The following is a 16,952-nucleotide window of genomic DNA, read 5'->3' as shown; positions in this document are numbered from 1 at the left end:
GGAGAGATACTTCTTAACTATTGTTGATGATTTTTCACGAGGGACTTGGGTTTTTCTGATGCAATCAAAGCTGGATATATTTGGCATTCTCAAACAATTTTTCGCCATGATAAATACCCAATTTTCGGCTAAAATTAAGTCCATTCGATCGGACAATGCCTCTGATTTTTTCAAATCAGAATGCAGCAATTTTTTTGCTTTACAAGGTGTTGTTCATTTCAGTTCTTGCCCTTATACTCCACAACAAAATGGAGTGGTTGAGCGTAAACACCGATATATCCTTGAGATAGCTAGATCCTTGAGATTTCAAGCTTCTCTTCCTCTAAGATTTTGGGATGATTGTGTAATGACATCAGTTTATCTCATCAATAGAACACCTAGTCCTATACTGGGAAACAAAACTCCTTTTGATATCTTGTTTCACAAAAGTCCAGCTTATGATCATCTTAGGATTTTAGGATGTCTTTGTTATGTTACATCTCCGACTATTGAGCATAAATTTTTTCCTCGAGCTGCAGCTTGCGTTTTTCTTGGATACTCCAGTGTTCAAAAGGGATATAAAGTCATGAACCTTCAAACCAAGAAGTTTTCTGTCTCTCGAGATGTTGTATTTCATGAGAATATGTTTCCTTTTGCCGAGAATGTGTCAATTGTTCCTCCATTTCCAACATCATCTTCTTGTCCAGACACTTTCCCTGATAATGGATGTTCATCTCCATCAACCAATGAGTCCTCGACTATGTCATCACCTAATAGTGATCATGTCTCACCACTTCGAAGATCTTGTAGAACTAAAACCATTCCCAAGTAGACCCAAGACTTCTCTTGCCCTACATTGCCTCAAAGTAACTCTACTCACTGCTTGTATCCCTTGTCTCAACACCTTTCCTATTCTAGATTTTCACCAGCCTTTCAAACCTTTGCAGCTGCCATTTCTTCATTTTCAGAACCTCGCTTTTATCATGAAGCAGTTAGCGATCCGAGATGGCAACAAGCCATGGATTTAGAGCTTGCAGCTCTGGATTCTAATCATACTTGGGATGTGGTTGACCTTCCTGCTAATATTAAACCCATTGGTTGTCGATGGGTGTACAAAGTGAAACATCATCCAGATGGTTCGGTTGATAAATTCAAAGCACGGTTGGTCGCCAAAGGGTATACTCAACAACCAGGAATTGATTTCCATGACACTTTTCTCCTATTGCCAAGATAGTCACCATCCGTTGTTTGCTTAGTCTAGCAGCAGCCAATAATTGGTCTTTAACACAAATGGATGTAGCTAATGCCTTTATTCAAGGTGATTTGGATGAGGAGATTTTTATGACACTTCCGCTTGGCTACCACATTCAAAGCCCTAGTAAAGTATGTCGATTACGCAAGTCATTGTATGGTCTTAAGCAGGCTTCGAGACAGTGGAATCATAAATTTGCAGGGATTATGCACGATGCGGGCTACACACAATCACACCATGATCACTCACTCTTTATCAGACGTGATTCTCAGCACATTACTATCTTGGTGGTTTATGTAGATGACATTGTCATCACAGGGAGTAATTCTGACTTAATTGTTGAATTGAAGAATTTTTTGCACTGTCATTTACAAATTCATGATCTTGGTAAGTTGAAATATTTCTTGGGTATAGAGATTGCTCGGTCACATGAGGGCATGTATCTCAATCAACGCAAATATGCCTTAGAACTTATTGCAGATTCAGGCATAGCTGGAAGCCGACCTTCTGAGACACCCATGGAACAAAATAAGAAGTTAACTACTACAGAGTTTGATTGCATTATTGCTCCACACAGTTCTGGTAATCGTAATCTCCATGATCCCTTACTGCCCAGTCCTGATTCTTATCAAAGGCTTGTTGGTCGGTTGATCTATCTTACCATCACACGGCCTGACATATGTTATGTCGTTCAACATCTTAGTCAATTCATGCATTCTCCAAAAAAGTCTCACATGGATGCAGCTCTTCGGGTGGTCAAATATCTGAAATGTTCTCCTGGTCTGGGTATCTTATTGCAAGCTCATAACTCAATGGTTCTTTCAGCTTATTGTGATTCTGATTGGGCGTCATGTCCCATGACCCGACGTTCGTTGACTGGATTCTGTATTAAACTTGGCAATTCCTTGTTATCGTGGCGAACTAAGAAGAAAAATACGGTATCAAGATCTTCGGCTGAAGCTGAATACCGCGCTATGGCCACCACTACTTGTGAAATCGTTTGGATTCGTGGCTTGCTGGATGACATGGGCATCACATTTCTCCAACCAACGACCCTTTACTGCGACAATCAAGCCACACTTCATATTGCTGCTAATCCTATGTACCATGAACGCACTAAAAATATTGAGATCGATTGTCATGTGGTTCGAGAAAAAATCGCAATGGGTCTTATTCAAACTGCTCATATTTCTACTAATGGTCAACTTGCTGACATCTTCACCAAGAGCTTGGGCAAGGACCAACATTATAACCTGCTGTCCAAGCTTGGTACACGAAACTTGTACCAAGCTTGAGGGGGGTGTGTTGAGAGTGATAAGAAACGTGTTTTTGGTTCTTCTTTTCCTTAGCAACTTTACGGTTATAGTTAGTAGTATTTGTATATGCCACATAACATTTTTTTGATTCATTATTCAATTGAATACAAGAAGAACTTTTCAGGATCCTTCTTCTGCATTTAACAGAGATGAGTAGCCCGAGGAGGCTTGGACCTGTGAGCTTGATGAGAAATTTATACATACTGTTACTTTTTTTTTTTTTTTTTTAATTTCCTAAACTATGGGGTGGAGAGGGCTCAAATTTAAGCCACTTACAGGAAGAAAGTGGGTGATACCACTTAAGCCAAAGCCCGGTCTCATACATACTCGTACTTCAATTCTGTTCTTTGGACTTGATGGCGTGTTAGGTAGTTGTTTATTCATACAATACAATATAATATAATATAATATGTCGAAAACAAATAAAAATCGCCAAAAAAAATACAAAGATAATATATTAAACTTGAAATTTGACCCAAATTTAAAATATATAAATATATATGAACAAATTTGCAATTTTATAATATTTTTAAATGATCAAAATAATCATCTATGTTGACCTATTTTATGTTTTGATAATCTAAATAGTCAAAATTAGATCTTGATCTTATAATTTGTTTTTTGTGTTTTTGGTCATATTTTTTGGAGTGTTGATGTAACGTCGAAATGTGTTTTTATTTCAGGGCCAACAATATTATATCAACATTTTTTGATATTACTTAAAATTTTTTGAGCATCATATCAACACTACAATCAAATAGGATTGAAAACCAAAAATTGCTAAATCACAAGCAAGAAACACAACCAAAAATAGATAAACTTATAGAAGACGAATTGTATTATTTTTCTTTTGCAAATTTTACTCCCGCAAAATATATTTAGTCGCTATTCTTTTTAAATGAAATCCATAACGGAATTATCCCGTAAATTTATTGGAAGAGGGGCAATTTAAAATCTAACCCTAAGTAAATTTTAATTTTAAATATTAGCCTTTTAGAATTCAAAATTTGATAAATAACATCCACTTTAAAAAAATAATTAATTAATTAAAAAATAAAAGAAGAGTAGAAACAAAAAGGAGAGAAAGGAAATGGATTCTTGTTCCCTCCATTCTTCTCATCCTTCTCACAACGATTCTTCTTTTCTTCATCCTTCACTCATTGGTCTTCTCTTCAATTTTTTTTCCCTCTACATTAAGCAAGAGAATATTGTAGTCATTTGTTTCCTAAAAAAGTTTCAATTTTTCTCAACATTGTCAGAGATTTTAAATCAGGTGTAAGTTCTAATGTCATCTCAATTTTTTTTTATCGATTTACTGGTTTTTATTACAATGTTTATATTGTAAATATAATTTTTCATATATTTCATTCTTAATTGTTCGGTCGCCCAAACATTATGGGTTCAGTCGCCTAATTCTGTTTTCAGTCGCTCAATTCTGTTTTCAGTCGCCCACTTTGATATGTTATGTCATCCGATTATATGTTAAATCATTTAATTTTTATGACATCTTTATTGCTTATTTTGTATAGGAATGACGATCATCCAGATTTTGATTAATTCTAATAGAGAGTGGAAGAGTGATGAACAAGGAACTTATACATGGTTATCCGAAGAATGAACATCTATTTCCATTGATGGTAGTAATTTGACCATAGAATGTAATTGAACATTAATGATTTTGTATGAATGAATCGAAAATATTTTGTACTATTCAATCTATAAAAAGTGATCAAATTAATATTTTGTGGACTATTTACTATATTATAGTATATTATAATCATGTGAATATAAAATATAAAAGTGTCGTAAAATAATTCAAAGAGCGACTGAAAGCGACTGAGTGATATATAATTTTTATAATAGAAAATATGAGCAACTTCACGTTTGGGTCTATTTACTCTATTTTAGTATAGTATAATGGAGTGATATTGTAAAATATAAAAATAATGTCATAATACAAAAAACGACTGAGTTATATATGAGTGATCTAATAGAACCACTTGATGTACTAAAAAATATTTTTTTTGGAAGTGGAAGGTTGGATGTTTTTTTTTTATTTTAAAAAAATGTAATTGAACATTAATGATTTAGTATGAATGAATCGAAGATATTTTGTACTATTCAATGTATAAAAGGTGATCAAATTAATGTTTTGTGGACTATTTACTATATTATAGTATATTATAATCGTGTGAGTATAAAATATAAAAGTGGCGTAAAATAATTCAAAGAGCGACTGAGAGCGACTGAGTGGTATATGATTCTTATAATAGAAAATACGAGCAACTTCACGTTTGAGGTCTATTTACTCTATTTTAGTATAGTATAATGGAGTGATAGTGTAAAATATAAAAATAATGTCATAATACAAAGAGCGACTGAGAGCGACTAAATGATATATGAGTGATCTAATAAAACCACTTGATGTACTATAAAATATTGTTTTTATCTTATTTCACACTATTTTTCATTTTATAATCTCTTATCCATAAAAATATATCATAATATATTAAGTAGCATGTAAAACATGAACTTGCTTACTATTTTTTTACTATATAACTCAGTCTCCATTCAGTCGCTCCCAGTCGCCATTCGGTCGCTGTAACGACCCTTTACAGGCCCAGTGGACGGCCCACACAGCCCACTGCCTCGATCGACCCAAGGCTATCCCGATCTTGGGCTCCCTCAAGGGGCCTTGTCCCTCACGGGCTTTCCATAGGCGTCGTACGGGTTACTCATAGAACTCTCCAGCCCATGCACTGGAGCTTGTACCTTCCCAGACTCGAACCTGAGATCACATGGATATATAGATACTCAGCACAAGTCTGGTACCAATTGAGCTGGCGAAAGAAACCCCTTGGTAGGGAGGGGGATATTCTATGAGTAACCCGTACGACGCCTATGGAAAACCCGTGAGGGAAAAGGCCCCTTGAGGGAGCCCAAGATTGGGATAGCCTTGGGTCGATCGGGGCAGTGGGCCGTATGGGCGGTCCACTGGGCCTGTAAAGGGTCGTTACAGTCGCCCTCAGTCTTTTTTGCCTTGTTTCATACTATGTTTAATTTCGTAATTTCTTATCCATGAAAACGTACTATAATATAGTAAATAGGATATAAAACACGAATTTGCTCACTTTGTTTTTCGATCGCCCTCAATCATTTTTAGCTTATTTCACACTATTTTTCATTTTATAATCTCTTATCCATAAAAATATATTTTAATATATTAAGTAGAATATAAAACATGAACTTGCTCACTATTTTTACTATATGACTCAGTCGCCATTCGGTCGACATCAGTCATTTTTGCCTTATTTCACACTATGTTTAATTTCGTAATTTCTTATCCATGAAAACGTACCATAATATAGTAAATATGATATAAAACATGAATTTGCTCACTTTGTTTTTACCATATCACTCAATCGTCATTCGGTCGTCTTCAATCGCTTTTTAGCTTATTTCACAATATTTTTCATTTTATAATATCTTATCAATAAAAATATATCTTAATATATTAAGTATTATATAAAACATGAACTTGCTCACTTTTTTTTACTATATAACTCAGTCGCCATTCGGTCGCGCTCATGTGAAAAAACAGGAACCGACAATTAAACAGAATACAACAAAACTTTGAAAAACAAAGCTTCACGTATTCACAACAAAAGCAAACGACTTTGTATACTACGATCGTACCAAAAAAAAGCATCAATGATCAAAAAATTACAAAGAGAAAAAAAAACTAGTTAATCGGATTTTTTCCCCACATAAATCAGGACCAATAATTAAGCAACTGTTACATATAAAAACATATAAACTTTTTACTGAAAAAAGAAGAAAAACACCATTGATATAATCGCATGGTAAATTCAGCTTTTAGTAAAAAAGAAATATTCGGAAACACAAAACTTTCGTCAATCGATGATCAGACAATTTGGATGAATGATCAACGCGTCGCCGAGGTATGGATACATACAATTAGCAAATCAAACACGGAGTCGGGAGAATCGAAGAGAGGAAAGTTGATGGTAAATCGGGAGATAGTGGAATTTGGGTAACAACGCTTATAAGTAAAAGAGATTTGCATATAAGAAAAAAGAAAACATTAGTTTATGTTTAAAAGAAAAAAAAAAGATTTGAAAATATTTAAAAAAAATGAGGGTAGAATAGACATTTCAAAAATGAGTGTTATTTTTTTAAATATGATGTTGTTGAATGTTATTAACCTAAATTTTCGGTACTGACAAAATTTACAAGTTTTTTTTTTTTTAATTTAAAAGCAGTGGTAAATCTTGTTTAAATTTGTCAGAGACATCAATAAATATCAATCAATTAACAAGGGGCCTTTACGTTGACATTCTCCGTCAAAAGTGTTCCACTGTTACTTTGGAAAGGCGTACGACAAGATGTCCCCTTGTTGATATATATTATTATAACGACTTTGGAAGAAATTGGAATAATCGTTAATCTCAACCGAGCAAATTGTGAACTTCATTAATTTTTATTTTCTATCTCAAAAATAAATTGAATCGACCGCACGTTTTGATATTATTTCAGCATTTTGAAGTATTAGTTTTCGAGCAAAATTTATTGTAATGTTATATTAAACTACCCGTCGGTTGGGCATAAATTCCTAGATTTCAACAAGAAAATCATGCATACAACACATATAGACGGACACACATAACTTTGTAGTTGAGTTTATGAATGTACATTAACAAACAAAAATGTACATGCAATGTAGCTTAAAAGTATTCGAGAGATTAGTACGAGGTTAAACGTTAAAAAACACTTTTAGTTTTATTATAATTTTAATTAATATTTTAAATCAAATAATAAATAAAATGACATGATTACTTAAATGAATAAATTTTCAAGTTCTAGATAACATAAAAGTATTAAATAAATTTATTCACTAAAATGAATAAATGAAATCTTGTATTCTATAAAACGATTAAGCTTAAACACATTAAACTTTAATCTAGCGTTTTAGAACAATAAGTTTTTGGGTCTTTTAAGGTAGCCAGATGAAAAGGACATGTGTGTTCATTAGAAATTAGGCGTCCACAGCCCTCAATTGTTGTAGGGAAAAGAAATGATTAAATTCACATGACCCCCTAATAATAATAATAATAATAATAATAATAATAATAATAATAATAATAATAATAATAAATAGTCCCCCACACACTTTAAAAGCTTAACAGAAATAATGCAACTCAATTTTAATTTTCCCTGGTTCATTTTAAGTTGTTTTTACTCGAATTATATTCAAATATGGAATCATATATATTTGAAGTCAGTTTTTTTTTAAAAATTTTTTTAGCAATAATTTAATTGCCACGGGGACTAAAATATACTCTTGCTAAGCCTTGGTCGGCCAATGATATATAAACGATTAAATTAATTAATTAAAATTTTGTAAATTTTAAATGATAAATTAAAATTATTTTTTTAAAAAAATATAAACGATGACCGGAAAAACTATACTGATTGGGGAATTGTAATTAAACGATATATAAGCGATGATAGGAAAAACACAATAAAAAGATAACTAATGATAAATGATTTCAATTAATTTAATTAAAATAAGTAGATTAAATGAATTTTGTAAATGATAATTAACGATTATATATGATAAATGAAAAATTAAATTTTGTAAATGAAAATTATAAATAATAAATGATAAATAAATAAATAAATATATATATATATTTAAAATTAATTATTTTTTTAACGGTAAATGATAGTAAATGATAAATGATGTTTGGAAAAATACATGAAAAAGTATAAATTATGATTAAGAAAACAAAAATAAATGATTAAATTAAATAAATACAATGGATTAATTAATTAAATTAAATTAATCAAATTTTGTAAACGATAAAGAAAAAGAAAAGTTAAATAAAAATTAGATTTTGTAAATGAAATTTTAATGAATATTTTTTTTAAAATGCTGATGTGAGGATATACTTTATATGTTAAAGGATTTGAGGAAAAAGTTAATGCATGTCTCTTTTTTATTATATGGCATCATGTTATTTTCAGAACAGCTTGTTGAACCCCTAAACTTACTAATATTCATTGATGCAGCTGATCGGATGACTGAAGTGGTGCTGACTGACAAGGATAAGAGGTCTGGGTCAATAGAATTTATCCGAACTTTTTTTATCTTCCCGCAAAACAGAAATTTATTCAGTTATTGGTTGAGAGGATTATTTCTTGCCGAAGTTTTATTTGTTCATTATGGTCAAATTTTGAAGATGAATTGAGGTTTATTTTTGTTTTGACTGGTGAACGGGGAGGCGTTTATTTTTATGCTATTAGAGATGAAAGTTTTCAAAATTTATTTTGCAGAGTTTTATGTTTTTGAATGGATATTTCATCCCTTTATGTTGTGGCCACTTATATANATCATTGACCAAACGCTCACTTACATACTTCATCAACCCGTACGCTCCGAGGCTTGATTGAATTTACTATGCTATGACATCGAATTCTTCCAATTTTCATTTGAAATTTTCTAATAAAGTATTAGAGTTTGAAGGATTTATGAGTATAACATAGTGCCGTCAACAAGTGGCTAAAAAACACATAAAACATGTGTTTTTTTTCCTAATCTTGATTTCGAACAATATAATATATATACATCACCTTTTCGGGGTTTTCCCTATCAATTCATAGTCAATTTTCAAATGATCGAAACACATAGTGGAACAATTATCAATGTAAAAATATTAATTTTCTATTCGCACACTATTTGGATTATATTTTAATTGGAGATGGTATATTCTCAGGATGTGTACGTTATTATGGTGATTAATCAAATATTAAAAAATTAATTCGAGAATTTTAAAAATTTATATGAAAAAAAAAAGATTCGAAAAATGAATGTAATAAATGAACAAAACCTAATGGGTAAGAAATGGTTTCACAGTTAACCAAGTTACGTACATTTATCGTATGTGTGGACCATTTGTTACCTAGTTATTATGAAAATAACCACACGATTTTATGAGAACGCATCTAATAAGTACAAACAGTAGAAAACTTGCCATTTCTGTTTTCTGTATTCATTTTTTTTTTATTAAATCTGGATTGCTGATATAAAATTGTATACATGAGCATTCCTTTGGTGTCATAAAAAAGATTGCCAACTAAAACTAAATACATAGCAAATGGTAAAAATATTAGAATTAATGGTTCTAGTTATATAAACATGGCCTAAATATACTGATTATATTATGCTTTAATTAAGTTGAGGTATATATCTCAATTCTCAAAGTATATGGGCACAATGCATAAGTTATTAAAATACCGCAAAGGGTAAAGATATATAGGTGGATTGTTGTCGTAGACTCGCAAGTTTATTTGCATCTATTTTCCTATTGCTTTGTACGAACAAATTAAGTCCGTTCTTGCGGAAGACATAAAACCCCATCTTTTTGTACTCTTCTTTAGTTTTCTTTATAGCTTGGAGACAAATTTCTATCATGGAATCAAAGATTATACTCGAAAGTATAAATCAAGCAGGTAAATTTTGTTCGGGTGGTTCGAATAATTCTACGCCATCATCAAGCCTTAAAAAAGCTCAAAAAAACGAGACTAAATCACAAGATGCGCCGCCGATGAAAAATGACGGCCACAGCCATCCGACGTACCGTGGTGTGCGTATGCGCAACTGGGGCAAATGGGTGTGTGAAATTCGAGTTCCCAGGAAGAAATCAAGAATATGGCTGGGATCGTATCCCACGGCTGAAATGGCAGCTCGAGCACATGATGTAGCGGCTCTGGCTATCAAGGGCCCCTCGGCACACCTCAATTTCCCTCACATAGCACATGAGCTTCCCCTCCCCGCCTCTACTTCGTCTAAGGACATCCAAGCCGCGGCTGCCAAAGCCGCCGCAGCAACGTCTCTCAACGAAATAAGCCACGTCAAGCCGTCTTCTTTGCCATCTTCCTCAGGTTTAGAACTGGACAACTTGCAAGAATCATCAAATTCTGATTCGACGGTTCTCAATGGCGACGATACATTTTTCGACTTGCCGGATTTATCCCCGGATAACACATATCATTCTTCATCGCAGATGGCTGGTGCGGATATCGGATTGATATTCCGGCTCGAGGATGCATTTTCTTGGGAGTGGTAGCCACAAGCCGCGCAAACTAAGTGATACTTTTGGTACAAAAGTGTGTGATCGAATATTGGTTAAATAAGATAAGATATTATATAAGTACTTTTATGGACATTGAGGCTGCGATTAGTATCAATAAATTTGGCATTCCATGTTTATGTTTGTCTGAAATGGTTCACTGCCATGTTGCCCCTTCTTGTGTATCTTGTTACCATGTTTTTAATAAAATTTGGTAAGGGCCGGGTTGATCTATCTAATTCCGTTTTTGTTTTGTCACCTCACCAAGTTTCGATCTTTTGTATTTATATAAAACAGAAGTTAAACAAGAAAGTTTGTAAGGGCATGCAATGTCAACTACTCAATTAGCTAGGGCGAGCCTTACATGTGTGGAGTACGTAGAATACTGATCTTAATTAATATACTTGTACGTACAACAAGTGTACGTATTATACAATGATCTTGTATTTTGCTGTCTCAAGAAAAAATATTGCCAAGTAAGTAGCATTTGTTTAGTTGGCCATTTGATCGCGAATTGACAGAACCTGTCAATGTCATGGCCATTTAATGACAAGCAAAAATGGAATTGACGCAACATTTTGAGTGGTCGGTTAAAAATAAAAAATAATGTCAAATTCTTATGTCAAATTCGTGACTTATGGCTCGTCTGAAAATATGATCTAAGTTAAAGTTGATGTCTCATACTCGAGAATCAATTGTAACAAACGTTTCCAAGACTAACCAAAAAAAAAAACTAAATTTAATTTCGAAATTACCCTTTTACTTGATTGAAAGTGAAAAGTACTCTACAGTCGAGATCTCCTTTCTTCGTGGTTCTCCCTACCTCTCTGGTTATGTATTTGGCATGATATCTTCGTCATGTCGTCCCTTTTCTTAATATATAAATGTATATAATTTTATCTTGGAGGGAAAGGTATTCGAATTTAATTCCAAGAATTATTTTTTGTTATATTTTCCTCCTAATTAATTTATAGTGGATTCGTTCCAGCGATTTCTTAATATATATCTATTGTTTTTTAGATTTATTTGGAGCACATAGATCCTTTTTTTTGGGTGATATTAAATTAATATGATTTTATTTTTATCAGTCCTGATTGAATTTTTTTCCTTTTAAATTGAAGTACGTATCCATTTGATTAATTACTATCTACTTGATACGAAGTGAATACAGATCTAATCTAACGAATTTCTAATCATATATGTAACATTTTTGGGACTACGTACACCTTTAGCTTCATTACAATTTACACACAAACACACACACTTTTGATTTTACAATTGTTACATTTAATATATTAAACTTTTTCATATGTATTTTATGAACTCGATCGACTGTAAATTAGATTAAATCTGTTAGAATTAATAGATTGCAAGCCAAATTGATATGTTCGCTAGCTAGCATTGTTTGATTTATTTCTCAACAGAAAAAAAAAAGAGAGAGAGAGAAGAAAAAGAAATTCAAGATTTTTACCACAAGAAAATGCAATCGACTTTATTTAAATTTCAATAATACGACGTAGCAATTCCAATAATAAATGCATTCACATTCTTTTCACGAGGAATTTAAATTTTAAATATTAATGCGATACTTAATTTCGGGTCCATAATGCACACACATTGAGTTCGGCATTTTAAAGGTTTGAAATTCCAATATGTTTTTTGCTAAAAAACAAAATAAATAAAAAATAAAAAAATCCAGCTGAGATGTTGCTAAATGAAATAAATAATTCCAAGTGAAACTGAATTATTTGGATTTACAATGATAATGTCTTAAAATATTTCAAAAACTAACGGAAATAAAAATAGTTGTGTCCTTTTTTTGTTTTAACTTTTTAGCATATGTATATTATAATATGGTCGTGCTTAGATTGATGAATTTTAAATCCATAGATTTTAATTATGATATATTTCAAATTCATCTAACAATTGAGATATATGAAATCAAATTTATTTTTATGTAACTAATATATAAATAAGTAATATATAAATTTAATATTTTATTTATTGTTTATTGTTAACATTAAACTATTATCCAAATGCATAGACCTCATATCTATCCATAACCTTATATTTTTTTAATGGTTGTAGTACTAGCATAATTTTTGGTCCATATATTTTTTGGAGTAATTTTTAGCCCATAGTTCCTTGTCCATAAACATGAACAGGAAATTGTCGTACTAAATTATCTACAATCATTAATCATTAATAAATTATTCCAACAACATGACAGGACAGCTCACCAAATAGATTCCCAAATCGTAAAAAAAAATTGTATTCTTAATTAATATAAATTCTGAAAATTAGTTCCCTATTTTAATTTGCGTTTCGGTAGTAAAATTTTCCTTTTCTAGCCTAACTTATCTTGCGTCAAAGAGAGACGGAATTCTATACAACAGTTGGTGCTCCAAACGTCCTACATTTTGCTCAAATAAATTCTATTTACAAAAATTATTAAAAATTAAATGCAGTAAACATTATTGAATTTTTAATTAAAAAATCATCAATATTTTCTTTTAATCATTTATCGTGCTTAGAAGTTAGAATATCGATTTCTTTTTTAAAAATAGATTAATCGAATTTTTTTTATTAATGATTAATTATATTTTGTTGATCCATGGTTTTCAGTGAATATAATTTTTAATAATTTATGCAAATGAAACTTGTTTGAGCAAAACGTACCACTGTCTGAGGCGTCAAATATAGTAGACGACTTCGTCCCGATCGACTTCAAGGATGAAACTCACTGATATAAGGTATTAATTAAACAGAAACTTTGATACATCTTTTTATATTGTTAATCGATGTATCATACAACAATTATATTTTTTAATTATTGATGCATCTTGTAAAACTTTTTATAGTACAGAAATCTACGATTTATCGTTTTCTTTTTCTAAGCATATATTATAGAAGAAATTGGAAAGGTGAATTTCATCTCGGGGAATAGAAAATATGAAATTTGGAGTTTAGAGAGAATTTTTAATAACGGTTACGGGCAAAAATTTTGAATTAAACGAAATTCTTGAGGAAATTTTTTAAAATATTTTAGTGAAAATTATAAAATTAAAGTAACATCACATGCGGAAAAATGCGATAAAATAAATATCTTTGCAAAATAAGATAACATAATTATCTAATGATTCTTATAATAATAAAAAATTTACTTAAAATAATAATTATGGGGAGTGATATGAAATAGTGGGAAAATATATTTAAAGGAAAATGAATATAAATGATAGTGTTGGTTCTTATTTGTTTTTTTATAAACATTTTGATGAAGTGTTGGTTCTTATTTTAGAGGATGGAAAATGTTTTCAGAAACGTAAAAACTCGTGTGAGACGGTCTCACAGGTCGTATTTGTGAGACCGATATCTTATTTGGGTCATCCATGAAAAAGTATTACTTTTTATGCTAAGAGTATTACTTTTTATTGTGAATATCGGCAGGGTTGACCGGTCTCACAGATAAATATTCGTGAGACAATTTCACAAAAGACCTATTCTTTCAGAAAACATGAACGTATAAAGGCTTTTATTTTGTTTATACAAATATTAAATATATGTAACTGAAATTTTCCAATTCTTTCTTTCTAATACTCTAAGGATAAGTTGAACTCAATCGACATCTTTTACGATTTTGAACCCAAATTAGTCGAATATTATAAACATATACTTTATTTTATTCATCATATCTAAAATAATATCCCAATCGATTTAGACACATTCATCAGAATTTCAGACCACTCGAATATATTAGAAACATACAAGTTAGAATATGTAGGGAACCAACGCCTTGACATCCTTTGGGAAATCTTCAAATTTCGACTCATACCATTTCTTCGTGGCGTAACTCCTCCCCATCAAGTAAAAGCTCAATCCCGAGGTCAAAGAACACGAATAAAGAGTTTGTGAAATGCAAGATATTCCAAGAAACCCGACGATCTCGAAAAGATAGTGAGGGCATATCACTTTGTCGAAGAGGCCTCCTCGAGGGATTTTGTATTGCTTTTCACCCTCACTTCTTAGTTTGGATAGAAGGTAATGGTGGTAAAGATTACCACAAATCCCCAGTAGAAACATTAAAATTCCAACGTATTTTAGGTCAAATTCCGGTTCAGGGAGCCCTTGTGTCAAATGTTGTGCGTAAATCAATGTTGTTGAAGATAGGAAGTAACTTAGGGAAATGGTGATGGCGGCTTCAATATCCATCCACCCACTAAACTTGTGAATCAAGAGTACCTGCTGCATATAACCAATTAAACTCTAGTTTCATATATGTAAACTATTCGATCGATTCTAGTTTTTATTCTCGTGACCCACGAGTCTGATCGAACTAAGTCGGCGAAGGCTGATTATAATGCAAGATCACAAAACCACGTCCAAGGAAAAAAATGGAATTCAATTCCTTTTCTAATGTATAATGATTAACTGACAAACATAGAATACACAATGCATATATATATAACTAATGTTTTTTGTGGGAAATTATAAGAATCTTTTATTGGAAAAAAGCAATCAAACCCTCCATGACAAGAGACAGGCCAGCTGCACTATGATCATGGATTTGCAATAGCCCCCACTTTGCATTTATTCATCGTAAATGCATGTACTCATGAGATCAAAAGATAAATTAAATAACAATTTTGTATGGTCCAATTTCACCTCAAATTTTAGTTAGTTGAAGATAATACACGTCAAACAATTTTATTTTTATTAATATTGATATTCTGGAGACAAAGTTAATGGTAAAAAGCTATGTGTAAGGTTGTTTTTATCCGTGTAACATCCACCAGACATTCGGCATGTAGTCCACACAAAAATGGTCCATATCCACTGGTGAAATCATACTCGAAGTCTCTGTGGGCCGCTGGTTTCTATGAACAGATCAAGGCACGTGGCCCTAAAGCATTTTAAAACTTTTAATTTGCTGCATTGCAACAAATTAATGACACCACATGTTATTGCTCACACCGAAACAGAAATAGAGATTCATCCAGTTATTCGTATTTACACGTAAACAGTAAAAATTCACTTAAATAATATGATGCGCAAACAAATTCGGACCTCACAGTTTTAATAGAACGTTAATGTTTCTTACCTCAAGAACCCTCTTGAAGAAATGAGTCGTGACGCAGAATCGAAGTAGAGTGAACCTGAAATTCTCATCTGGGAAAAGAAACAGAGAAGTAAGACTGGCAAGAAACGCCGGGGCGTAGGCTATAAACATTCCCTTTTTACTTGGGATTTTAGGCTGCTCCTCCGGCTGTGACCATAGCTTTGAATACTTCACGTGCTTCCCTTTAGTCTCCATGTATCCCGCGTTGCTCATCGACAGAAAACTTATCGCTGTCATGGCCGTTACCACCGTGCTCGGCGGCGGCGGGTATATGAATTTAATTAGAACAGACAAAACCATTATGTACGTAGTGGCAGCGGGCGGCGAGTGTTTCCGTGGAGACCGGACAAGTATGATATGAATACCTTTACTATTTGAAATTTTTTATATTATTATTTGTACTTATCTGAAATATAATATAATAATAATAAAATAACTAATTAAAAAATTATGTAACAGGTCAAGGTTCTATAATCTTCCCTTCTGTACCCAAAAAAAGATATAATATGTTAATTTTTACTTTTCAATGAGATCTATGAGATGATAAGTTGCCATTTCAAGTTCATATATTTAATCTCTTGATAATTTATTTATCTTATATCAATCAAATCNTGAATCAAACCAATTTATCTTCTTCTTTTATGAGTTAATCAAAACACAATTATAATCTCAACCACACAGCAATGTACATCACTTAAACACAACAAAATCAAAGGAAAGAGCACAAGGATTTATATATAGTGGTTCCGCGCTCGTTAGCCTACATCCACTTGAGGGACTCGAGCAAGTCCGTAAATTCACTGAAAAAGTTTGAGAGAGTTTTTGCAATGCATAATGATCAAATATCACACACACTGGCATAATATATTGGCACTCTTTCTATAGCTATTTTGACTGCCTATTTCTTTATACCAATTACCTCCGTTACGAGTAGTATTTCCAGGCTTCAAGTTTCAACCCCTCCACCTTTTTACGTAAAGTGACTATGTGATGTCAAGGTTGACTAGTCTTTGACAAATCTCCACCCAACCTAACATCATCACTCCTTGCTCTTATCCTTGTTCGGTTCTACTCCTTATCAGGGAGGTCTGCCCACCCTAAGTAATGCCAAGCAATGTAAGAAATTGGCAGTAGAA

At 32.2% G+C, this 16,952-nt stretch overlaps 2 protein-coding genes across 3 annotated transcripts; one reads left to right on the top strand and one right to left on the bottom strand.

The window, feature by feature from the left end:
- Nucleotides 1-9,867: 9,867 nt before the first annotated feature.
- On the top strand, nt 9,868-10,956 carry LOC140960228 (ethylene-responsive transcription factor ERF039-like). Its single transcript, XM_073418419.1, has one exon. It carries the CDS (start codon nt 10,041-10,043, stop codon nt 10,695-10,697), a length of 657 nt encoding a protein of 218 aa, XP_073274520.1. The 5' UTR covers nt 9,868-10,040; the 3' UTR covers nt 10,698-10,956.
- A 3,386-nt stretch (nt 10,957-14,342) lies between these two features.
- LOC140960220 (uncharacterized) lies at nt 14,343-16,204 on the bottom strand. Of its 2 annotated transcripts, none has more exons than XM_073418398.1 (2): nt 15,799-16,204; nt 14,343-14,942 (listed from the first exon to the last, which is right to left on the bottom strand). In XM_073418398.1, the coding sequence occupies exons 1-2, from the start codon at nt 16,114-16,116 to the stop codon at nt 14,469-14,471; spliced, it is 792 nt and encodes a 263-aa protein (XP_073274499.1). In that variant the 5' UTR covers nt 16,117-16,204; the 3' UTR covers nt 14,343-14,468. The 2 variants fall into 2 exon arrangements, with proteins under 2 accessions (XP_073274499.1, XP_073274508.1); XM_073418407.1 differs by having other exon boundaries at nt 14,352-14,939; nt 15,799-16,198.
- Between the last annotated feature and the right edge of the window lie 748 nt (nt 16,205-16,952).

The sequence above is a fragment of the Primulina huaijiensis genome, chromosome 2 (assembly GCF_012295235.1).
Source record: "Primulina huaijiensis isolate GDHJ02 chromosome 2, ASM1229523v2, whole genome shotgun sequence".
Taxonomy (NCBI): domain Eukaryota; kingdom Viridiplantae; phylum Streptophyta; class Magnoliopsida; order Lamiales; family Gesneriaceae; genus Primulina; species Primulina huaijiensis.
The sequence above is the reverse complement of the archived record's forward strand: the minus strand, read 5'-3'. Positions and strand labels throughout refer to the sequence as shown.